This window comes from Taudactylus pleione, unplaced genomic scaffold, assembly GCF_031769625.1.
Source record: "Taudactylus pleione unplaced genomic scaffold, aTauple2 ptg000061l, whole genome shotgun sequence".
NCBI lineage: Eukaryota > Metazoa > Chordata > Amphibia > Anura > Myobatrachidae > Taudactylus > Taudactylus pleione.
The window spans coordinates 14687439-14714612 of NW_028284463.1; the positions used below are offsets into that span (position 1 = coordinate 14687439).

General features: G+C 46.4%; 1 protein-coding gene across 1 annotated transcript; it reads left to right on the forward strand.

Moving 5' to 3' along the window:
* The first annotated feature begins 369 nt into the window (after positions 1 to 369).
* Positions 370 to 20063, forward strand: LOC148535092 (NADPH oxidase organizer 1-like). Its single transcript, XM_088464782.1, has 8 exons — positions 370 to 471; positions 6533 to 6613; positions 8137 to 8212; positions 12111 to 12291; positions 13103 to 13293; positions 14397 to 14510; positions 16102 to 16219; positions 17072 to 20063. The coding sequence occupies exons 1-8, from the start codon at positions 370 to 372 to the stop codon at positions 17610 to 17612; spliced, it is 1404 nt and encodes a 467-aa protein (XP_088320908.1). The 3' UTR covers positions 17613 to 20063.
* The last annotated feature ends 7111 nt before the right edge of the window (positions 20064 to 27174 follow it).

Here is a 27174-nt window from a genome sequence, read left to right on the forward strand (position 1 = left end):
ATTATCCCTTTAATAGAGTTATAGATTTAAATATAAATAAAGGTTTAATGATCTGTAAATCTAAATAGGTTTTTAAAGAAATAACTGAAATGACAATCTTGGGGCTCTCTGCTATCCCAGGAACGTCCCCTGGATGTGATTTATGGCAGTCAGCACAGATTACTATCAGCTCTGTTACTGTGCAGCAGGAAGGGCAGAGTACAATCATTTTCCTTTTATCTGTTTCCCAAAGGTACCAGAAACTATTCTAACACTCTAAGTGAAAGTAGGAAGAATAGCTGAGCCCTGATTGGCCTGTGCAAGGGAAGCCACGCCACGCCCCCAGTCTTATAGATAATTAGCTGTCAGAGAAGGTTCCCTGCAGCATTAATGGAAGAAGTCAGCAGCATTACTGCAAGTATGGGTCACAGCAGCAGGCGGCATCCTGTGGATGTTGAAGCCATTGGATTAATGCAGAATGGCAACCATAAGGTGAGACTGAGTATTTCCTATCTCCAGCTGGATAGAGAGCATCTCCTGCATTCATTTATTAATTGTATATAGCCATTTCTGTGTTGAGGGATCTATGTCAGCCTGGATAAGAAATGATGTCTGTCTCTTTCTTGCTAAACACAGCTGTTATGCAATAATGCATATTACCAACCAGCAGTTGCTTTTCTAAAGGGGCTGCTCTGGGGTATGCAGAAACAGGAATGAATCAGTGAAATAATTTCAGAAATGAATAAGATAATTTCTGCACACTAATCGATAGCAATCGATAGTGCGGAAGCTGCTGTAAATCTTGTATCTGCTAAGTAGTGTTTCTGACTGGCATGTACCAAATGTTTTATATGGGGATGTGTCCTGCAGCTCAGGGGAATAGGAACTTCCCAAATAGTCCCAGGGTATACAGCAAGATAGATTCGTCTATCCCCAGCGCTGGACTAGGGACCCCCCCCAAAAAAATTATATGATAGATGTATGATGTACCCCCCAAAAATGTGCAAACCCAAAATAATTCAGGGATCTAATTTCAGGGTAATTCTAATAAACAATGTTTAAAAGTGGGAGATAGACTAATTACTCATTTTCATGAGATCAAGTACTAGAAAGATCATCCAATAGTAAAATATTATTTCATTTAGAGTAGACCATAGGAGTATATTTACTAAAGGTCAATTTTAATCGATTTTCAACGATTTAAAATCGTTCAACATCGATGTTGTGTGTCTGAGGCCAAATCACACATTTACTAATACTTCAAAAAAAAAAACTAGCTCAAAGTTGTCTGTTAGTGAATGTGTGATTTAGCCCCAGAAACACGATTTTAAAATCGATCAAATTCGATAAAAACAGACCTTTAGTACAGAGGTTCCCAAACGTGGTCCTCAAGGCTCCCCAACAGTTCAGGTTTTAGAGCTATCCATGGTTGAGCACAGGTGACTTAAGCTGACCATACACCAGACCAAGGAGGTAATTCAGCAAGGCACACAGGCAGCTTCACAATTCTGTCCTTGCTATTATGCAAATGGAGCAGGAGGTGTATGATAACCCCCTCCTGCATTTGCGATCCCAGCACTGCGACGTGATAGTGGACAGCGTCGGGCAGCCAGCCAGCTGAGTAAGCCTCAGCTTACTCAGGCTGGCCAGCTTGCGAGCCCAGGACACTGCGTCAGTCGACGCAGTCTCTGGGCTTGCCACTCCTGGAAAACGGGGCACACACGCCCTCATTACTGGGAACGCCAGCTGCCCCTGAATAAGGCCCCAACTTTTCTTCATCCATCCAACTAGTTGGTTGGTCAGAATGAAAATTGGGTAATGCATGGGAGGAAATTGCAATCGGCAATTTGCTCCCATGATTGGAGGAAAGTTGGTCTGGTGTATGCCCAGCATTAGTACCTCAGACAATTTGATTTGACCACCTGTGCTCAACCTTGTATATCGCTAAAACATGAACTGTTGGGGAGCCTTGAAGACCACATTTGGGAACCTCTGCATTAGTAAATATACCTCATAGTGGGCGAGATGCACTAAACGGAAAATGTGGTAAAAACCCTGTTTCCGGGGTTTTACCGCATTTTCCGTATGCACTAATGTCCTGGCCGCCGTAATGCTAGCCGCCGGCCATGATGCTGTAATGCTACAGTACAGCACCGAGCAGGAGTCTGCATTTTGGTGTCACCCCTCAGTGGGTGCGGCCCGCACCCCCCTTGTGACACTACTGCTCCGATGGCGAATCTGTATGCAACAGAGGAACGAAAAGCTGAGCTTTCCATTCTTCTATGAATCGCACTCCCTATACAATAGTACGGTGATGCGATGCAGGCATGGAGCCGGGGAGCCACTGGTAAAGTTATACATTCTCTACGGTAACTTGCTCCATGAATTGCTGGAAGAGAAGAGCCCTGATTTCAGCTAAGCAGGGCTCTTCTCTGCTTCATGAATAGACCCCTTAGAGCTGTAAGCCATTGCTACTGCAGCTGCAATTTCCGCAGCTGTGGATGTGTGAAAATATGCTAATGGGACATCCGCCAGAACTCGTACTGAGACGCCAACCGGAGCCATCGCAGCTGTCCACGACTGTGTATACATACGCAGCATCGGATGCAGATCATGCTAACATCGACTCCCTGTGTGAGTCTATGGGAATTCAGAATGGCCGCAGTAACCGAGACGCCGGACCCGTTAACTGCGCACGGGATCACAGACACAGACGGAAACATGCCTAGAAAATGTCTGGAACACGCCGTCGTTTTAGCTGTCACTCCCCGTTACCTCCCATAAAACGTTCACTTCATGTCAATCACTTGTAAATGAATCCTCGCTGCTCCGTAATCGCAATCCTCCGTAATCGCAATTCAATCGCCACACGTGCGAAATGCGGCCGTGAAGCAGACCACCGATAATCGCGCAATTGCGTGAACATCGTAATAGTGCACCACTCTGCATTAGGCCCATAGTTATTATGCAAACAGGTTACAACAGGTAACGATTAGGGATATATTTACTAAAGTGCTGGTTTTTAGAAGTGGAGTTGTTGCCCATAGCAACCAATCAGAATCTAGCTATTATCTTCTAGAAGGTGCTAGATAAATGAGCAGTAAAATCTGATTGGTTGTTATGGGCAACATCTCCACTTCTATAAACCCGCACTTTAGTAAATATACCCTGTAGAGAGGTGCTAAGCTCTTCATTCTCATAAATAGGAATAATGTTTGCCATTAAGTAACCATCTAGTATAAATGTGCAAAAGTGATTATAAAAGTAAAACCGTTTCTGAACCAATCCGTCACTCTCGGCATAATGCAAACAGGTTACAACAGGTAGAGAGTGTTAATCTCTTCATACACACAGAGTAAACCATTGATAGAGAGTGTTACATTAGTTACCGACTTGGAAACATTTATTTTATGTGGAACATTTTGATCCTATAATACAATAACAATAGATCCATATGTCTATTTATAGAGGTCGCTCCGATTGACTCGGAGTTTATACAGGATTGTTTTCCCATGTTTAATCACTTATTGGCTATGTCATTTATTACGGTTGCAATCTTGTTTTTCTTTTTCATTGTTTTAAATATTTTAGTAATAAATGACCTTATATGTAATAACAGCTCCTGTGAGGATCATTTAAGAATTTTTTGTTGAATGTTATTTTAAGTGCTGACAAACATTGGGGTCTATGTACTAAGCTTTGGACAGAGATAAAGTGGAAGGCGATAAAATACCAACCACTCAGCTCCTAACTGTCACTTTACAGGTTGTGTTTTAAAATTACATTTAGGAGCTGATTGGCTGGTACTTTATCTCCATTCTCTCCCCAAGGCTTAGTACGTAGACACCATTCTCTTTTATCTCTCACTTTTTTGGGATGGGAGCCAGCGGGGCTCCCTTTGTGGTCAGCTGCTATGAATAACACAAGTCAGCTTCTATCTATAAATGCACTTTAAAAAAAATAAAAAAATAGAATTAATCTGAAATTAGAGCCCTCAACTATTTAGGGTGTGCACTTTTTTGGGGGTTACATCATACATCTGTCATATCATTTTTTTAGAGGTCCCTAGTCCAGTGCTGGATGTAAACAAATCTATCTTGCTGTGCATTTTGTACCAACGTGTAACTTTAGATGAGTACCGGCACCTTTTTTCATAGAAAAAACATTGCCAACTGCTGATCTGTTTTTATCTTCACATAACACTGCACACATCACATTACAACACTGGGCAGCACAGTGACAAGGTGGTTAGCATTGCTGCCTCACGGCACAGGGCTCACGGGTCTGATTATCACCTGACACTATTCCCCTGCGCTATGGAAAACAGACGTTTCCCATATATGGGTAGGAGGATGCTACGTGCCCTATTACATCCATAGTTAAACCTGTACATGTGGAGGGCTCACATATGAAAGCGGTGAGTCCCCGCTTTCAAATTATGTGACCCCTTTACCAGACAACAGGGGCAGAACTATGGGAGACACTGGAGGCGCCTGCCGCCGGGCTCCAGCTCTGAAGGTGCTCCTCCTCCATTGTCCACAACATATTCACCTCCCTTTGGGGGAGATTTAATAAAGCTTGGAGAGAGATAAAATTGGAGATAAATAGCACCAACCAATCAGCTCTTAACTGTCATTTTTCAAACACCGCCTGTAAAGTGACAGTTAGAAGCTGATTGGCTGGTGCTAATTACCTCCAATTTTATCTCTCTCCAAGCTTTATTAAATCTCCCCCTTAGGGCTGTAACTATGTACCCGGAGTGTACCGTCACAGCCGCCCAATACATGGCACCCCTTCCTGGCACCTGAGAAGCCACCATACACTAGTGGAGAGCTCCATGTCAGACCATCAGCTGCTGCCTTCATCTCTCTATAGCCTGTCTGCACGCAAATTGCTACATTACAGTGTGAGCTGCTGTGACGGGGGAGAGGCACCAAATTATAACTTGCCTCTGGGCGTCTGGGATGAACTTACACCACTGCCAGACAATATTGCCCAGTGCTACGGCCAAAAATAGTTTTTCGTAGTTGGGGAAAGGGCCCAGTGCGCCCTATATCTCCCATACTAGCCCCATACACATAGAATCCTGATTTTTACTATTTTGAAAAGATGGATTATTGGTGCGAAACAAGAACCGCAAAGTATTTCTTTGTGATGTTTATAAGATAAAGAAAAAAATATTACATTTACTTTTGGTTCCTTTCTTGAAATTAAAACAAAACAAAACAAAAAAACAAACACTTTTTTGCCTATTTGGAGTAAAAACAAGGTGTAACATTTGTGTGCCACTTAAAGCACCCTGCTTACCGGAAGCAAAGGCCGTGGGGCAGTGACGATGCCCCCCATAGAGGCCCATGCAGTAATGGTGCCCCCCATAGAAGCCCATGCAGTAACGATGCCCCCCATAGAGGCCCATGCAGTAACGGTGCCCCCCATAGAGGCCCATGCAGCGGGACCAGTAGCACATAAAAAAATCAGTGATATTGTTGTTGGAATGTGACGAGCACTACCGTCAGAAAATGGCCTCAGCCCCAGGATATGTCTGACATTTACAATGGAATTAGTTACTAAACAAACTACAGCATATTAGGTCTAACCGTATAGTAAACACCAGGAATACCAACACTTGTCACTTATTTTCTGGATATTTAAGAATAAGGAATAAGGGGATCACAAGTAGGGCACAATTAACCAGATTGGGGGGAAGGGGATAAAATGCTATTAATTTCATTTAGCACCCTAAATAACTGGATGGGTAGAAGTGACAAAACGAAAATTGACGTCACACGCTGTACATCTCGTACCCGGTATGCAGCTAGGAAGCCGACGGTCGAAATGCCGACCGCCGGCTTCCTGACTGTGCAATCCCATCAGGGGACTAATGATAGGCATCGAAATCCCGACGTCTACCATTATCCCTACGCCGGGAGCCTGACGCCCGGCATACCGAACGAAGGTAAGCTGGGCAGCAGCCGTGGACAGCCGTGGGGGGGGTTAGGTTAGGGGCTTCCGGGGGGGCTTAGGGTTAGGCACCCCCCTCAGGAAGGTTGGCTAGTGGAAGGGGGGGTTAGGCAGCCCGGGGGAGGGGAGGTTAGGGTTAGGCACCCCCGGGAGGGTTGTTTAGGCTGCGGGGATGGGCTGGGTTAGGTTTAGGCACTTACGGGGGGGGGGTTAGACACTATGGGGGGAGGTTAGGGTTAGGCAGCACCCCTAACGGAGGGTTAGGGGAGGGAGAGGGTTAGGTATAGTTACTTTACTTACCTATTGGGATCTTCACTGCTGCCGGTCTTCCGGCGTCAGGATTTGAACATAGGTCCGGCGGTCATTCATACCGATCCCCTCGTACCCGTCCCATGTACACAAAGGGGTTATTTGTGCTATTACAAAGTCAATTATTTTTTTTATTAATGGACAAATACTGGTCTCATTTCTTCTGAATGTCAGTAAATTTACTAACAGTTGGAAACCATGATTTGCATAGGTATATTTGTGATTGGCGTTTCTTTGTTATCGCTTAGGCTACATTATGCTTTTCTTCTTACTTGTTTCCCAGATGTACATGTTTTCGGTTATGTGGTCTGACCACAACAAGGTCCTTATCTACAGAACGTTTGGAGAGTTTAAGAAGTTCCAGGTAAGACTGTCTATGTAATGTCCACGTACAATGGTGCCGTATTGGATCCATCCTATTGAAGTACCATGCGATTAAAGTGTCGGTGCGGGTTGCTGGTTGCATGAACAGGGTCCCAGAATTTCTACTGCGCAATCTAACCCATCATGCACTAGTTTGGCGGGATAATTCTGGTGCATATAATAAACTAGTTGTGGGCATGTGAATACCTGCATCATTTATAGCACAAGTTTATTTAAGCCCAGTTCTCCGCAACCCTTATGGATGCAATGTGACAAAGTTTCCAAGCCTCATGCAATATAACGGTCCACGGCCTATACAGCACTTTTCGTCGTAACAGGGCTCAAATGTGTCCTGTGCATGTCTGCCCGCTGTGCGTCAGGCATCATGATATCACGCAGAGGGGGCGGGGCTTACAGCATCCGGAAGTAAAGCGCTGGCTGATGGTCTTGAGGATGCTCTGATTGGCTGTACAGGCTGCAGGGTGCCTGTCTAGAACATATAAAAGCCGCTCCAGTGGCGCTGCTGCGGTAATCCTGGCTGCAAGGTTCCATTTAAAGCACCCTGCTTACCGGAAGCAAGGGCCGTGAGGCAGCAACGGTTCTGCCCATAGAGGCCCATGTGGCGGGACCAGTCGGAAACCCCTAGTTATGGCCTTGGCTGCAATATGTTTGTTAGCTCGGAAGCTTTGGCTGTATACTGTGGATGCATTGTAACCTGTTACTCAGGGCCATGGCTGGTTAATATATGGATGCGCAGAATTCAGATTACCGGGCTGACACTAACTTGGGAGCATATCATGGGAAAGCCAGTAACTTTGCACCTGGAACAAACCATGTTGCACTGCAAGAGGAGCGAATACATTTATTATATCTGCATGCAGGGTAAATACTGGCTGCTTTTGCATGTAGTCTAGGAATGCTGGGCAGCTTTATTATTACACTGCAATTTTGATCTGAGTTAGGACACACCCCTCCCAAATCTGTCTGCACATGTTACATCTGCCCCACCTGCAGCGCAGCCTGGTGTTACCCAGGTGCACAGGTACTTGTTACATCTGCCCCACCTGCGGCGCAGCATGGTGTTACCCAGGTGCACAGGTACTTGTTACATCTGCCCCACCTGCGGCGCAGCATGGTGTTACCCAGGTGCACAGGTACTTGTTACATCTGCCCCACCTGCGGCGCAGCATGGTGTTACCCAGGTGCACAGGTACTTGTTACATCTGCCCCACCTGCGGCGCAGCATGGTGTTACCCAGGTGCACAGGTACTTGTTACATCTGCCCCACCTGCGGCGCAGCATGGTGTTACCCAGGTGCACAGGTACTTGTTACATCTGCCCCACCTGCGGCGCAGCATGGTGTTACCCAGGTGCACAGGTACTTCTTGTTTTGCTTCCAACACAGAGTCAGCCGTTACAGTATGTACTTGGACGCTGTGTATTTCTTACTTCTGTGGTATCATTGAGGCGGACGCTATGAACGCTATTCCCGATCTGACGTAAAGGTTTGTCTCCTGTGCACAGACAGATCTTAAGAAGAAATTCCCTTTGGAAGCCGGGCTCTTGAACAAGTCAGAAAGAACTCTGCCCAAGCTGAGAGGTGAGAACAATTGCAGGTGGGAGGGCCATGGGTCATATTCATTGATTTGTGAGAATTCCATCCTGACATTGACTGTTCTCCTAAGGTAATTCATTGGGCTACTTGACTAACAACCCTGCTCTGCGCAGTGACAGAAACAATTCATTAATCACACTTCTATTGCGGAACTCTTGTGTCTATAGATTTCAGTTGTCAAGTCTTGTTTACCTGTCCTTTAGCCCACATCCAATCCAATTATAGCTGTCATCTGTCTACTGCAGTTTATACAATGAGAGCAAACATCACATTGGCTGTAGAAACTTCCTTTTATGTAGAGTGTATTATAATGGAGAATAATATTTACTTAAGGACCACAAGATATCCGAGGACAAAAAGGGCAATAAACGACCTGATTCAGAGATGGACGCAGTTCATGCACGGCGGCATTTCCTCACAGATACGCAAGTGCGAAAATCTGCAAATGTCACCTGGAGCGTTCCTCTTGTGTACAACCGTGCGACAGACTGCGCTAACCCTGCCACGCCCACTTTGCATATGTGATCAGGGCCGGATTATAGATGGGGCAGCCGCTTACTATCCAGAACCGGCGTACAGCATTTAGCTGTCTCCGCTCCAGTCCATGGTCTCCTCCTCGGCGGCTCTCCTGTTCCCTTCCGGGCTATTTCACACACGCTGGTTTTCACCAGACGGCAAAAATCCGGGCTTTTTTTTTGTGTGTGGATATTTTCCTTTCACACACAACGGTTCTGTGCCATGTGTGATGGTTTTGCCGTGTGTATGTTTTCATTTCCAATCTTTAACATTGAAACCATTTACGGCAGCCGTCTATTTCAGTGGATATTCCCGGCTGTAGCATGGTGACCCTGCCGTCTGAAAGGACCCATTTATTTTCATACTTCAATAAAAATAGTATTCGGCAAAAAAACGTCCGGATTTTTGCCGTCCGGTGAAAACTGGCATGTGTGACCTGTTACAGCAGCCACCAAGGAGCTTCACTGTATAGAGTAACAGTACAGTCTCGCGAGATTTGATGTCGTCATCACACGAGACTGACTGTTCGGAGAGGTGAGGCTGTGAGACAGTGCGCAGAGCTGAGACGGCGAACATTCTCAAGATATCGCCACTGTGGCTGCGGTGCTGCGTAAGAGAACATGTCCATGCCCCTCCCATAACACGCCCATGACACTCCCATAACATGAACATGACACTCCCATAACACACCCATGCCCCTCCCATAACATGCCATGCCCCTCCCATAACACGCACATGCCCCGCCCATGACACTCCCATAACACGCCCATGACACTCCATTAACACGAACACGACACCTCCTCCTTTTGTGGTCCCATTAGGTCACCTCCCAGTCTCCACCTTGTAACGCCCATAAACTGCAGACGCCATCTCAAGTCATAGTAATGTCGTACGCAGATGCATACGCCATCACACACATTGGTTCATGCGTGCGCATTTCCCGTTTTCTAGACTTTTCCAGCATGTGCAGTAGCAAAACTTTGCCCACCTGCGCAGACATCGGCGATGCCTGCACCCTCTGAATCAGGTCCAAAGCCACTTGTCCAGGGATCCCTTATTGTGAACATGTTATAGAGGCTTGGGGGCCCCCTGGGTGTCACTTTCCTGGCCAATCACAGCCTGGTGCTGATTGAGGTGCAGCCGAAATAATGCAGGAAGCAACACAATAAAATGTAACAGGACATATTACACAACATTATTGTGTAGACTGTGAAGGAAGTGAGATAAAACAAAATGCCTTAACGCATTGAATATTGAATATTTTCTATATTAGGTCAGTGCTTAATGGCTGATACTCCCAGAAGCTACACACCCTCTATATGGAAGTGTGCATTCGTGTATTAATGTTACTTAGCAAGGAAGACCGTTCTGCCTCACATATTACACACTGTGAGTCTGATTCTAAGGTGCTCGCTAACGGCACGCAACGGCAACATTCACACAGTTAGCCGATGTCGGTAGTACAGCGCATTATGCGCCTGTGTCCCGATGGCTACCACCGGGAGACACAGAGCAAATTTGGACGCAGGAGCCCTGGCATTCAGTGTACATTCCTGGGACGTAACCGGGTGGCTAGGGAGACGCAGCGTGGCGGTGACAGCCTTGTGGCTCATGCCAGCATTGATGGTGCGACAGATGGTGCGTATAAGGATGCACCTAGACAAAATAGCGCTGCAGCCAGTGAGCGTATTAGTAGCAGATCATCGGCCGGGGCATTGTCCTAAAGCAGGGTCTGCCGGCAGACTTCTCCCATGCTGACAGTCTAAGGGGTATATTTACTAAAGTGGGGGTGTTTAGAAGTGGAGATGTTGCCCATAGCAACCAATCAGGTTCTACTTATCGTTTATCTAGCACCTTCTAGATGAAAATAGCTAGAATCTGATTGGTTGCTATGGGCAACATCTACACTTCTAAAAACCAACCCCCTAAAACTCTGATAGGAGATTAATGATTTTAAGCTGACTATCTATAGTGAACTTTTATATTACATGTTGTATACTGGTATTAGCCAATTTTATAGTCATGTTGAAAAAAATCATATAATTTTATAGTCATTACCGTATGGGGAACCTTTTTTCTGCTGAGGGTCATTTTGATATATATGACATTATTCGCAGGCCCGGTACAGGCCACGCCCCCTCCGTGTGAGGTCACATGGGAGTGGGGCCACAATCGCCGGTGATTACAGCAATGCCCGGAGCATCCAGAAGATGCAGCGGTGTGACCGCCTGAAGCATCCTAAGGACGCTCCTGGGAGTACTGATGCATAGATTCTGGCTGCAGGGTACCATTCTAGGCACCCCGCTAGCCAGATGAGGCTGTCAGAAAAAAAGCTCAGAGGGCCAGACCAAATGATTCCACAGGCCTTATACGGCCCCCGAGCCTGAGGTTCCCCATCCCTGCAATATATGAATAAACAATACATTCATTTTAACATATATCCTGATTTGCTGTTCATTTATCAGTATCAGCGGGGCATATGTAGATAGCTCTTTTATTTCTGCTAAATTGTTAGACTTGCCATTTCTAAGACAGGTAACTGAATTACCAAATACTTACAATTTTATGGATCTAGGGGCCTGATTCAGAGCCGGACGCTATTTGTGCTCACTCGTTCAGAAAAAGGGGCCGGCTATTTAAATTGAGCGCTCGCTCTTTGCGGTCTGTTGACGCCTCTATGTCTGAGCGAGCGAATGAAACATGCGCTTGCTATTTTGTAAAGACGCCCCCTGGCCGCTCACATCATACGTCATCTCCGCTATTTATTTGATTAATCGAGTACATCAAAAGGCGTCCGAACTGCTCGCAGTGCTTGTGGTAGGATTTTCCTACTGCAATCATGCGAACAGTTCAGGCTAAGAAACAACCAAGTGACATGGTCGATGACGCTGTTTTGTTAATTATGCACACCCTTAAAACGGCCGTTTTGACCGTTTGGCACGCCTGCGTTCGGATCTCCACTCCCCGTTTTCAAGCACCTTCCCCTGTTACCACCCACAAACGCCTCATCCTGTCACTCAAATTAGCAGGCACTCGCAATTTTGCGAACACACGTTTTCCGACCGCACTGATTGGTTGGCGCATGCGCATTACGACCCATACGCATGCGCAGATGTGCGAACATCGCTCGGAGCGAACGAGCGGCCGCTTAAGAGCGGCTCTGAATCAGGCCCTAGGTCGGATAATGGTTTAAAAAGTGTAGCTGCAATAATCAAACGCTACCACTAGATGGCACTGTTGTCCATTAGATCATGGGGGATGATTCAGAGTTATACGCTAGCTGCGAATTTGTACGTCCTGCCTGAGTAAGCTGACGTTCTTTTCCATCCACTATGAGCTTTGTGAAAATTTAATTTTTTTTTTCTAGCTGCTCCGAGAACATTTGTAAAGAAAGCAAAAACCAGGAAGTCTCTAGAAACACTGAAGAAGCTGGAGACCTATTCACAAACGTTGCTGAAGCTGGACGCCAAGATCTCGCAGTGCGATTTTGTGCTGCAGTTTTTCACTCTGCACAGCAACGACCTCAACCCATCGATCACAGAAGACAGGTAATGCTCCGAGCAGGTCTCTCACCCTGAGTAAATTGCGCACCACCAAATCTTCATGGTTATTCCCAATTAGAGATGCTAAAACGGCTGCATATCGGTTCTTAAACCGGTTGGTACACAATTGTGAATACCGTCTATTCTCAAATTTTAGATCAATAAAAAATAAAATCAATCTAAGGGGCCTATGTATCAAAGCTGAGAGAGATAAAAATGTGAGTGATAAAGTACTAACCAATCAGCTTCCAATTTACATTTGGCAGGCTGTGTTTAAAAATGATAGTTAGGAGCTGATTGGTTGCTAATTTATTTGTTACAATTTTATCTCTTTCCCAGCTTTGATACATAGGCCCCTAAATCCGAGATAGTCAAACAAGTTCAAGGTGGTCCGTATATAAACATGGAACATACATCTCTACGGCGAGGTCTTCATGTCCAGGTTTCTGACCCAGCAGATGTAATGCGTATGCAAAGCCATCGGATGAGCTAATGGCCACTATCGGAGAGGCACACTTTATATCCAATCTGCGGGTCGGATCCAATCGGTTATCTATCGGGGCCACGCTTTCCGCAGCTTGATACATCCGGCCAGATCGCAGCCAATGGGGACTGCTGTGCCGAGGGAACGACTCTGAAGATAAACACGGGAGATACTAAAATGATGCCGAAACTTTTTAGGAGGTTTTACTGCAAATTCACGTTGATTCATGGGGCCCATAGGGGTTGTTTTCTAGCCGTGTACCTGCTTACAGGAGTATTTGCTTTTCCTGGTGTTACCATCAGACTGAGTCCGTGTTCTGTGCTTTTCCTCCAGTCTATTCATCATGCCATCTGAGAGGAAGGAGGAAAGCCGCATTGCCCCAGATCATGTCCCAAATATCTCCGGACCTATGATCTCACACAGTTACCTCTGTACGGCAGACTACGAAACAGTCGATCTGAGGAACAGGATATTTAGGGTGAAGCGCCACGGGCTCCTGGACGTGCTGTTAAAGGAGAACACTGGTAAGTGACACCGTGAGGAGCATTGGGCGCTGAACGAGTCAGCACACCAGACGACCGACGGGTAAAACAGGCTGGGCGATTTGAAATTAATTAATATACATTGGACGTCAGATGGGGCACGTTGTTGATTCCACTGCCTGAGATCAGCAGAACGACGGTCTGGACAGTCGAATACGTTTTTGCGGTTTGAGCCAATATGCGCAGGAATGCGTTTTCACTGAACCAATTATTTCACAAAAGGGGGATAGCCAATAAGTATGGAGGATTCTGAAAACTTAGTAACATTTTTTTCTATAGCAGCAGGTTAGATGTTCATCTCAATATCTCTGATGGAATGACTATACAGTTTAACACTATATTCTATTTGTCGCTGTGTTTAGGATGTAAATAATATAATTTCTTTAGCCTGTAAAATGCTTTTTGTCATGTTTCTTAGGAAAATTCTCCGTCATTCTCTAGTCTCCTAAACCATGACCTCATATAACGCCTTAGACCAGAGTTTCCCAAACTCCGCCATTACAGCCCCGGTTTTAAGGATATCCATACTCGAGTCCGGATGGTTAAATCAAATTGACTGAGGTACTAATTAAGTCACCTGTACTCAAGCTTGGATATCTTAAAACCTGGACTGAAATAGGGAAGTTTGGGAAGCTCTGCCTTAAACTAATACATGAAGAAATTGTAAATAGAAATGGTGATATAATGTTACTGAATACAAAGATTGATAATCCTAGAGACAAGTTAAGGCAAAGGTTTCCCAAACTCTGCCATTACAGTCCAGGTTTTAAGGATATCCATGCTTGAGCACAGGTGACTTATTTAGCACCTTAATCAATTTGGTTTAACCATCTGGGCACAAGCGTGGATATCCCTAAAACCTGGACTGTAATGGCGGAGTTTGGCAACCCTGATTTAAGGCACAATATCCAATCCCCCAAATAACAAAATGTGTCTCTATGTCGTCCCTGGTTCCACGGGAAATTGTATTGCCCATGTTGGCTCCTTCCATTGGCGTAGGTGACAAGAAAACATTTACTTCTGCCAAACTCTACCGAATAGGTGAATAATAATTGCACTGTGCGTTTATCTTCCCCGTACGGCAGGCTGGTGGCTGGTGGAGAATGAAGAGCGGCAGTTGGCTTGGTTTCCAGCTCCTTACCTGAAGGACCACAGGAACACTGCGGACCATGGCAGGGCTGAGGAATGGCAAGAAGAGGGTATGAGGGCACTTATAAATATATCCGTGGCTTGTTTGTGGTGACTACACACGCCTCTATACCTCGTCATCTGGCTCTGCTGAAATATAGTTGTCATCCAATATGTATCAGAGACATTACATAAGCCTTTATATGTCCCTGTGTTTGTACAATGTCCCCGTGTAATCGTTTCCACTGCTGTTTGTGTTCATGTGCGTAGTTACACTATGACATTACCTGCTAGAAGACCTGCAGAAGAATGCTTTATAAAGCACATTTATTCCTATTAGGCTGTGGTTTGTCTGCTGGGAGTGATGCACATGTTATTAGAGGTCACATTTTTGGAGACTGAAAACCCAGCACCAATATGCTGTACACCCAGCTCACCCAGGCCACCTGTTGCTGCCTATGAAATGTCCAATGCGTAATATGAATGTATTACCAATGAAGGACAGGGACACCATTTCCATAGCTTATTTAACTCAGGGCTTGATTTCGAAGACTGACGCAGTGCTGACATTTACGCAGTTGAGCGACATTTTGCAACTGGGCATGCCCTTACTGCGCACAAGTAACGCAATTGTCCTATACCATTTGCAATTGCGTACGGCATCGCTAACACTTGAGAAGGGGATTGCAATCCCTGGGCGTAACAGAGTGGGGACTGGGAAGTGACCTAAACTGATCGCAAAAAGGGGCCGTTTCATGGGCGTGTTAGGGGAGTGTCAGGGGGCGTGTCTGGGAACTCTTCTACTTTGCACAACCAATGCCTCAGTGGCCATGTTTAGTTGGATTAGAGGAGAGCAGCAAGAGTAGACCTTAGGTCACTGCAAATGCCAATGGTGCCACCAATGTTACATATCCGTATGTTAGAGTGTTTACAATCTCCAGCGGGAAATGCACAGAGACCACGCAGCCTGAAAGTGGACGTCTCCCCGCTCGTACGCACCATCCCGCACGTAGGGAAAGCTGAAATCAGCATTTGTATATTCCTAAAATCCGCTATTGCGAGCAATGCTGCATTACCAACCATCTCTGAATGAGTCCCTCAAACAGACATTAAGGATTATTTTCCTTAATGCAACCTTCTGCCTGGCTGCTATTGTTTGTTAGACACACTGTGTCTTTGTGTGTATCTAACTCTTACCTGCTATGGTTACATTCATGGGTGGAACAGTGCATCATTGCGCCCATAGCTAAACTTACGAGAGCTTGCTAATGCCACTTTAGCCTCTGGTGCCCCCTGATGTGTTCTGACCAGAGCAGAGAGGGGACCTCTCCTGAGAATATGCGGCCTGGCACGTTCTGCCATTGCACATGTGCCACCCACAAGAGGATGGAGGACAGGGGCCTTGGGTGTGAGGGTCTCCCCTCAACTCCTGGCCCCACAATGGCCACATGCATGGTAGTTCCACCGCAATTGACATACAGCCTGAATGCTTTCTTCCCCTCTATTGCCAGCACTAGTAGATAGGTATAAGCTGTATCTGAGCTGGGTTACACCAAACTGTGCAGAGTTACAGTGATGCCAGTAGAGCCGGTCCACCAAATGCTCTGTGGTCATGGTTCTGACCCTGGTTTTCGCATTAAATCTGTGTGTCTCTTCTACCAGGTACATTGTTCATAGTGATAAAGAACTACGAAGAGCAGAACAGTGATGAGATTTCTGCCACAGTCGGGGTTGTGGTGGAAGTGCTGAAGAAATCAGACTATGGATGGTGGCTGATCAGGTGAGGACTTGTTGTGTCTGATCCAACTCATGGTTCCCAAGCGTAGGGTCTCCGCAGGTCGTCTTGCTGGGGGGTAAGCGGAGAGTTTGGAAGATTTGGCGCCCACTAGAGATAAATTGATTTTCCTGCAGCCATTATTATATGGCAAATCCTTTCTTTTTTTTGTGTGGTCACTAAAGTGCCCCTCCTTCTCCATCCCAATACCAACCAGTCATTGGTCCACAGCCTTTCTGTAACCTGATTTCTGCCTCGCAGGGGGACCCTGATACATTTATAAACATTTGGGCCCATGGAGAGACACTTCCACATGTAGTAGTAACTCGATGGGGTTGGAGCTAAAATAAAAACACTGATGTGTTGTGGGATATCAATGTCTTGGCTCTATATAGCTGACTTATTTCTTTCATACAATTTGACTGATTCAGCAGTGGGCGGAATAGCAAAAAACTACTATTAATGCAGCGGCACGGTGGCCCCTTAAATCTAAACTGCCATATTATAAAGGGCTGGCTGCGGATGGTGATAGCAATCTTTGGAGAGCGCTGGCATCTGTAATCAGCCCGCAGACTCAATGAGGTTGCCAGTTCCTGGCGCCCTGGTTGCAGCACAGTGTTCAAAGTGCTTCACCGACGGATTCCTCTGGTGATAATGAAATCCTGCGACGTCACCCCAGTGATACCACAAGGACTACATCCGGCAGATGAAGCCCCAAATGCAACTCATGGCTGCACCCAATGGCATCATGGACGTTGGTTAGGACGTATAGTAGTCACAAAAATAAAAAGTGCTGTAAAATTGAGTATATCATATCTAATTGTCTCTAATGTTGGTCTCCTGTTGTTTTTGCCACAGCTACAACAAAAGGATTGGCTACATCCCTTCCCTCTACTTGAAACCATACACACACCCATACGAGAAGATCCAGAACATCCTCAACAGAGAACAATGTGTGTCTACCCCCAGCCTGCATGATGGGAAGTGTTTTAGAGATGCTCATTCGTTTCTACATTACAGACTGTCCTTAGATGACCAGGGAGAGAAGGAAAGCATCTCAGGAGGCAGAGACAGGTCCCGATCTCTGGGGGCAGCATCACTCTGCTCTGAAGCCAGGTCTGACCGGGATTCAGACATAGACAGCACAATAGGGAGCAGCAGTAGATCAAACTCCACCTACAGTGAGAGCTCTTCATTAGCCAACTCCAACCCATCGCTGTCAGCAAAGACATCTTTGTCTGATATGCCCAAAGTTCCTCCAAGACCCAACCCTGATGAGATCATACAGAAGTGCAGCACAGTCACCAAGAAGAAATTGCAAAAGTCTCTAGCGGGCGTCGGGACCCTAGAAATCTCCGGTCCCGTCTGTAGGTCACAACCTTCCAGGTCGGAAAGATGAGATTGCTGCTGTTCCAATCTCTCCCCCAGGGAACTGACACGGACGATGAACAGTTCATCCTCCTGTGATGTCCCAATATTAATGGATAGTACTCACAGGATGGAGGTTCAGGTGGTTATCAGGTGTGGACTATTCTCGTACGCTGAACTTCTTTCTTCTTCTTTTTTTCTTTTACACCTTACCAGAGAGGCAAGGTTCCCACACAGCACAGACACAAGGGCTGACAACTGACTAGCAGACTTTAGTACAGAAAATTGTCCAGTCTTACAAGAACTTATCGACAGACTTAGGGCCAGCTTCAGTCCTTTTGCCAGGAGAATGCCCTCCTCATCATTCCAGCTCCATTGCCGACTGAAATAACAGTCCCTGGCGGGGTTTTTTTATATACTTATTTCCGCAAGCCAGCTCTCCTTCCCGCTCTACGCTCATTGGACCACCCCACAAGCCATTTTCTAGCATACTCATGGCTAAGGTCCTCGAGCTGCGCTAAAAGTCTGCCCAGCAAGAGCCCAGGCTTGCAGAGGGCCGCTGCACCATTACAAACACCATCAATGGGGTCAATACCAGTTTAACATCCAGTACTTGCAAGGCATCATATAGAGTAGAGTTCATCCTGAATTTACAGGGCATTACACTCCATCTATAAGCCATTAGTTATTTCAGCAAAGTGTGTCTGAGAAGTGTGTACTTATTATTTAGCGGTAAGGCTACAAGTTGTAGTAGAATTTTATCTACCAAAAATGTTAGGGGGGCGGAATGCATGACGTATCGCAATTTGCATGCGACGCATCCCGCAACTCGTTGTGTGCATGCTGGCATTAATTACGCTGGTATGCATGAACAGAAACGCAAAGGACCGCTCTCTCTGTAAGAGTTGTCCTTTGCGAGTGAGGGGCTTCCAGGCCTATGACCCAGAGTCTGTCTGATGTCATTCTGCGCATGTGGGGAGTGCTGGGAGGGAACCAATTGGATCCCTCTCACATCACTCTCTGAAGAGAAGCCCATATGCATTGCATTCCTGGGGCTTGGTGCCTATGAGAAATGCGGTCAAACCCCTAAAAACTGCATTTTTGGAGTTTGCATTCCTTACATCGCTGCCCTAGATGTGATAAAAGTCCTGATTCTGAGTCTCACGCGATGCCGATTTTTCACAGAGCGAACGTCATTTTGCCTCTGAGCATGAAAATCCCTAAAAATTGGTATGGCACATGAGTCCCGTGGTGTACGCATAGAGGTGCAGTTGCGATTGAGAGGCACGGTGTGTGAAATGTATTGGGCGGTCACTGGGAGGTTGCGGTAAGCGGGCGCACAGAAATGTACCATGTTATGGGGGCGTTGTGGATGTGTGGCCGAACCGGTTGCGAACTCAGATGTTTAATGACTGACATTGGAGGCCATACTCTGATGAAGATTGCGCACCTAGCAGGGGGGGGGGTAGTGCAAATGTCAATGTTGCCACCAATGGTGCTGTTTAATGAGGCACCAATCAGTCCTTTTAGCTGCACACCTGTACACCAGGGGAAGAGCTGATACTAGTATTAACATAAAGACGCAGACGCCAGTATGCCATAGACGCTAAAGGGGTTGCAGCAGCACGTGACTCAGAATAAGCCCAATATAGTGGATAGTAATATTAAACCCTTGTAGGGTGTTTCTTCATAGGTATGAAGTGTATAATGTCTGTTTCTTCATAGGTATGAAGTATATAATGTCTGTTTCTTCATAGGTATGAAGTGTATAATGTCTGTTTCCTCATAGGTATGAAGTGTATAATGTCTGTTTCTTCATAGGTATGAAGTGTATAATGTCTGTTTCTTCATAGGTATGAAGTGTATAATGTCTGTTTCCTCATAGGTATGAAGTGTATAATGTCTGTTTCTTCATAGGTATGAAGTATATAATGTCTGTTTCTTCATAGGTATGAAGTATATAATGTCTGTTTCTTCATAGGTATGAAGTATATAATGTCTGTTTCTTCATAGGTATGAAGTGTATAATGTCTGTTTCGTCATAGGTATGAAGTGTATAATGTTGTGGCATTTTCGTAAAAATAGACAAGAAGTTCTCAATCTGGGAGTCATTTCTGTCGTCAGTATAGCATAGCCCTACAGGTGCATTTTTACTTGGTGACCACCAAACTATAGACAGTGATAGCACCACCACAACTTCACTTTACCATTTCAATGGTCCTTCTCTTAACATCGCTTTCAATGTACAGTCTCTTTCATGCCACAGAATGTTCCTTTAGGAAAGGGAAAACAATACAATGAGCAGGGAGCGGTTTTATCTGTTGTTGCAGGCGAGGCTGTCCCATGCACAGGCATAAAGTGTGAGCAAATACATTGACGTACACAGAGGTGCAGGTCACATATATATGAATGTATTGGTGTATTCCACAGCTATGCACAAATCTGGTAAATAGTTGTGTATTGTAGAAAAAAGCTTCCTGTTAATGCTGTATTACTTAATAAAGACAATACATCAAAATCCTTGGTTCTGTTACCAGTCCTTGTCCCCCCAAAAAATAACAGTTTATTCCGCTATGTGAAACGTCTTTGGGGCCGACAGTGAGATGAACTTACACCAGTTGCTATGAGCAGATACAGACCGGCACAGAAACTCATGTACGCCTGTCCAAGCGTCACCATTTGCGTGAGTCACAGTTGTGGTGCAATCATACGTCGCACCAACACCAAAATGCTTCTGATTGGTTGATTACAAATCAGATTTGTCATGGCCCTTCTTCATGAGGCCACTCCCCTTTTGGGGGCACTCGTCTTATGTCCCTACAAATAGCGGGGATGGGTGCCTGGCATAAACCTGTCACATATTCTCTTTCTAGCCCAGGGATCCAAAATGTCTAGTGACTGCTCTGTGTACATCTACATGCGGACCAGACAGGGACGCCTGTTTCTCTTGCACCTAGATTGGGGCTGGTGCGCGGGCCGATACTAATGATGGCAGCTGCGTCTGTGAACGCTAGAACTGTGGGTGGGATTGGCTTGCACTCCCAGATGCACACATTTGAGACTTAAGGCGTGAACACATTAGACGATATGTCACCCGATCCGCATCACTGGGTACACACATCGGTAAGTGTGTACCCCTGCCTTAGGGCATAATTCAGAGATGAATGCGGTGCCGATGTTTACGCGGTTGAGGAATTATCGATGGTCTGCTCCTGTGTCAAGTGACATTACAGATACCGCTCGCTGTGAGGATTTATTCACAAATTGATTGACAGGCATAGACCGTTTGTGGGCTGCAGCGGGGAGGTGGCGTCCCAAACGCAGGAGTGTCATAGACGTCTCTGGGCGTATCTCTACCTGCACCTCTGATCCTGTATGCAGTGGAAATTGGTCCAGCGTATCAATTCCGGTGGCCATTCTGTGCGACTATAGGGTTACTCAGAAGGCCGGTAATGGACTGAGCACATGGGTGTAAGTGTATGTGACGTGTGCCTGGCGTAAACCTGCCACATATACTACTGGTGCCAGCACATGGGTGTAAGTGTATGTGACGTGTGCCTGGTGTAAACCTGCCACATATACTACTGGTGCCAGCACATGGGTGTAAGTGTATGGGACGTGTGCCTGGTGTAAACCTGGCGCATATACTACTGGTGCCAACATATGGGTGTAAGTGTATGTGACGTGTGCCTGGCATAAACCTGCCACATATACTACTGGTGCCAGCACATGGGTGTAAGTGTATGTGACGTGTGCCTGGCGTAAACCTGCCACATATACTACTGGTGCCAGCACATGGGTGTAAGTGTATGTGACGTGTGCCTGGTGTAAACCTGGCGCATATACTACTGGTGCCAGCACATGGGTGTAAGTGTATGTGACGTGTGCCTGGTGTAAACCTGGCGCATATACTACTGGTGCCAGCACATGGGTGTAAGTGTATGTGACGTGTGCCTGGCGTAAACCTACCACATATACTACTGGTGCCAGCACATGGGTGTAAGTGTATGTGACGTGTGCCTGGCGTAAACCTGCCACATATACTACTGGTGCCAGCACATGGGTGTAAGTGTATGTGACGTGTGCCTGGCGTAAACCTGCCACATATACTACTGGTGCCAGCACATGGGTGTAAGTGTATGTGACGTGTACCTGGCGCATATACTACTGGTGCCAGCACATGGGTGTAAGTGTATGTGACGTGTGCCTGGCGTAAACCTGCCACATATACTACTGGTGCCAGCACATGGGTGTAAGTGTATGTGACGTGTACCTGGCGCATATACTACTGGTGCCAGCACATGGGTGTAAGTACATGTGACGTGTGCCTGGCTTAAACCTGCCACATATACTACTGGTGCCAGCACATGGGTGTAAGTGTATGTGACGTGTGCCTGGCGTAAACCTGCCACATATACTACTGGTGCCAGCACATGGGTGTAAGTGTATGTGACGTGTGCCTGGTGTAAATCTGCCACGTATTCTACTGGGGAGAGCACATGGGTGTAAGGGTATGTGACGTGTGCCTGGCGTAAACCTGCCACGTATTCTACTGGGGAGAGCACATGGATGTAAGTGTATGTGACGTGTGCCTGGCGTAAACCTGGCGCATATACTACTGGTGCCAGCACATGGGTGTGAGCTGAGAAACGCGTACAGACTAGTTGAGAACAAAGGGACAGCTGCCCATTTGAAGTTTGGATCGTTGCAGCTTTATTAACTATACCCGGAGCGGTGAGACACTGTGAGTGATATAGGTCCATTTTGCTGAACTTTGCACAGCTAAGCCTCCTGTGAATCAGGTCACATTTATACACTCACCAGTCCTAGAATTCAGTGGTAAATATACCCTCCTGCTGGAAAAGACTTATTATATTTTCTCTCTTGGATAAAAGACTGTTTCCAGCTAAGACTTTCTTGAATGATATAAATGAGTCATGTGTCACTAAGGGATTGAGACTTACATTCCGTTGTGGAATAATAGGAAACTCTTCCTTGAGAATTGTAACTTGTTTCAAGCTTACTGGCTACATTCTGATAGAGGAAGTGATTGCTGGCTACACATTCCCTATGAATTTTTAATTAGACCTTTTTGTGTTTTACGTCCTATTGCATCACAGCAGATGCAATGAACGACCCATGGGCACAAGCGATTGCGTATACACACTATGCAATCCAGGGGCACCGAGAGGTGGGGGGAGTGGGTACTAATCACCCGGGCCTGGGCTTGCTGAAGGGGCCTGGTGCTGCCCCCCCTCCCTCTTACATCACAGCAGCCCAACACACACTGCTGTGTGCTGGGCTGCACTGGGAGACTGCTCCCGACTGTTACGCAGAAGCCGCAGCAGTCTCCTATGCCTGTGGGGGGGGGCATTTACATTGATCGTGCCCCCCCGCTGGCTATGCACCGGGCTGAGAGGCTCACAGCGTTGCTGCTGCAAAAAAATAAATTCATAAGGTTGCATGGCAACGCCTCCTGCGATTAGGCCACACCCCTTTTGTTGGTGCGCCTGATGCAATGTGCATGATATATCATTCCGATCACTTAGTGAGTGCCTGGCCAACCTGTGGCTCTCCAGCTGTTGTGAAACTACGCGTCCCAGCATGCCCTGCCACAGCTTTAACATTTCCTAATAGCAAAACCGTGGCAGGACATGCTGGGACTTGTAGTTTCACAACAGCTGGAGAGCCTCAGATTGGCCAGGCCTGACTTAGTGTGTGCCCAGCGTAACATATCACTCATCTCTGTGCTGCCGGGTACCCTGCTCCTTTTACTATACAACTCTCTGTGGCTTCCTGCTGTCTGGTCTATTCTCCTACTCACATCATGTCACTGCCCTATCACATGCAGCTCTGGGCCTGATTCTGACCCACTTGCGAGCGCTGTATGCTCGCAAGCGGGACGATGGTGCCGAAGTGCACATGCGTACGACGGAGGGATCTCCGTCGTGCGCATGCGCGAGACCCGGCGAGCAACGGGGAATCCGTCGCTCGGGGGCTCGCAGCAAAGGGGGCATGCTGTCGAAGTTGAGTGACAGCACGGCCCCTTTGGTTGGTGTGCTGGGGGCGTGGCTGCCAGATGGAGTCGTTCCCATGGGAACGCCCTCCGTCTGGGTCCGGCCCCACTGACATCACTAGTGATGTCAGTGGGAGTGATTTTGGCTCTGATAGGACCAAAATCACTCCAGGGCTTGCGGCAGCGAGACCCTACCGCAGGGTCTCGTCGCAAGCCCGATGGTCGCGATGGTCTTGACCATCGCGACCATCATCATGGACGCTCGCTATAACCCACAGCTATGCGAGCGTCCAAGAGACAGCTCCAAGAACAGGTAGGAGGGCCCTGATTCAGAGCGAGCGCTCTGGTCAGAGCGTTCGGCTCTGAATCAGGCCCTCTGTCCTCAGTCACGTCACTCAGCTCCCGATATAATCTGTGCTGCCCTGGCAATAGGGCCAGCTGGGACCTGTAGTCTGCTAAAGAAATATATATATAGACACAGATCGTTTATGAGAAAAAAATAAAAAGACTTTAATAAATAAAAACAGAGACACAGTTTACTTTTAAAACACTTACCGAGTCCAGAGTTCCTTAAGTGGTCGGAAAAGAAAGTGTAATGCTCCTTCCCACCCAAAAAGAAATGCCTGGGCCCTTTAGATGGAGATAGCAATTGTAACATACCGGCTACATTGTGCAATATTTACCGCATAGGGATCAGAAGATAATGGGCACACAAAAGCGCGGGCAGCAGCATCTATTAGCGGTCGCCTGTCTGGGTAAGGACTGAGACACCCACTTTTAGCGCTTATGCACACTGTAATACTGATAGGTCCGTTCTTATACCAGCGGACGCACCATGGAAACTGCACTAGCCATATGACCACGGCCTCCCATGCCTGCGGCTGTGAATGCAGCTGCTTGCACTGACACGCCCAGAACATGCCATAACACGCCCACTGAATGGCGCATGTTTGCGTGCGCTACTAGCCACTAGCCCGTCACGGCCCAGGAAAGCCCATCACCTTTCCCCCACATATCTGATACTGTCTGAATAAATGACCACAGCCCCTTTAGGCGCACACTCTGTTACACATGCGCTGTGGGGGGTTTCAGGAATTTTTGCGCCTGCGTAGGTACAACAAATAATCACTGAACTACGAGTACATCGGCATTGCGTGAAGATTGCCTGCGACTCAGAATCAGGCCCAGGGGGAGATGTATCAAGCCTCGGAGAAAGATAAAGTGGAGAGAGATAAAGTGAAGAGAGTTAAAGTACCAACCAATCAGCTCCTAACTGCGATTCAATGAAATAGCATTTTCCTCACACGGTAAATCATGGGTTAATGCGCGAAAACCCACTGATTCCACCTAAACTGCAGGATCAGTAGGTGTCCCCGCACGTTGAACCCCCGATGGTGCCTTTTTCTCGATGACTTTTCTTTGCAGCTTCCGAAGCTGCGAGGTAAAAGGTCCACCTAGGGGAAATGACGCGCGGGTTTAACCCCACTGGATGAATTGCTGGTAATTAGCCGCTGGTAATTAGCCGATGATACTTCCCTTGGTATGGGCGTAACTACCATAGGTCCAAGGGGTTCTGCTGATATGGGCCCTTCTTCCTTGTCAAAGTTACAGGTGTTATATACATTTTTCACCATTGGGCTGGTATATAGGGGCTCTTAAAAACTTTTGCTATGGGGTCTTCAAGTACCTAGTTCAGTGGCAAACGCAGGATTTCTAGAGGGGGGTTTCCAAATGCCTGATTTTAGAGTGAGTGTGGCCAGTCCATGAAGAGAGCAGAATTAGCACTTACACAGCTTTAATATGCATCATACAAAGTGTATTATGTGTCATAATCCAGCGTATACAGGACCAGTGATCTCAGTAAGCCATTATATCCGGCAGTAGGACCATCCTGCCTGAGCTGAATGTTATTTATGTCAGATGTGGGCACCATTCCAGAGCATGGGAGCAAGTCCAGGAGTCTGGAAGCAGCAGAAGAACCTAGCACTGCCCTGGGCATATACAGTCAGGTGCATAAATATTGGGACATTGACAGAATTTTCATATTTTGGCCTCTATTCACCACCACAATGGCTTTGAAATGAAACAAACAAGATGTGCTTTAGCTGCAGACTTTCAGATTTAATTTGAGGGTAATTACATCCAAATCAGGTGAACGGTGTAGGAATTACAACGGTTTCTATATGTGCCTCCCACTTTTTATGGGGCCAAAAGTAATGGGACTATCAACTCAAAAGCTATTTCATGGACAGGTGTGGGCTATTCCCTCGTTATTTCATTATCAATTAAGCAGGTAAAAGGTCTGGAGTTGATTCTAGGTGTGACATTTCCATTTGGAATCAGTTGCTGTCGACTCTCAATATGAGATCCAAAGAGCTGTCACTATCAGTGAAGCAAGCCATCATTAGGCTGAAAAATCAAAACAAACCCATCAGAGAGATAGCAAAAACATTAGGTGTGGCCAAATCAACTGTTTGGAATATTCTTAAAAAGAAAGAACGCATCGGAGAGCTCAGAAACACCAAAAAAGACCCAGAAGACCACGGAAAACAACTGTGGTGGATGACAGAAGAATTATTTCCCTGGTGAAGAAAAACCCCTTCACAACAGTTGGCCAAATCAAGAACACTCTCCAGGAGGTAGGTGTATATGTGTCAAAGTCAACAATCAAGAGAAGACTTCACAAGAGTGAATATAGAGGGTTCACCACAAGATGTAAACCATTGATGAACCACAAAAACAGAAAGACCAGATTAGAGTTTGCCAAACAACATCTAAAAAAGCCATTACAGTTCTGGAACAACATCCTATGGACAGATGAGACAAAGATCAACTTGTACCAGAGTGATGGGAAGAGAAGAGTATGGAGAAGGAAAGGAACTGCTCATGATCCAAAACATACCACCTCATCAGTGAAGCATGGTGGTGGTAGTGTCATGGCGTGAGCATGTATGGCTGCCAGTGGAACTGGTTCCCTTGTATTTATTGATGATGTGACTGCTGACAAAAGAAGCAGAATGAATTCTGAAGTGTTTCGGGCAATATTATATGCTCATATTCAGTCAAATGCTTCAGGACTCATTGGACGGCGCTTCACAGTGCAGATGGACAATGACCCGAAGCATACTGCACGAGCAACCAAAGAGTTTTTTAAGGCTAAAAAGTGGAATGTTATGCAATGGCCAAGTGAATCGCCTGACCTGAATCCGATTGAGCATGCATTTCACTTGATGAAGACAAAACTGAAGGGAAAATGCCCCAAGAACAAGCAGGAACTGAAGACATTTGCAGTAGAGGCCTGGCAGAGCATCACCAGGGATGATACCCTGCGTCTGGTGATGTCTATGCATTCCAGACTTCAGGCTGTAATTACCTGCAAAGGATTTGCAACAAAGTATTAAAAAGTGAAAGTTAGATTTAGGATTGTTTAGTTTGTCCTATTACTTTTGGCCCCTTAAAAAGTGGGAGGCACATATACAAACCGTTGTAATTCCTACACCGTTCACCTGATTTGGATGTAATTACCCTCAAATTAAATCTGAAAGTCTGCAGTTAAAGCACATCTTGTTTGTTTCAT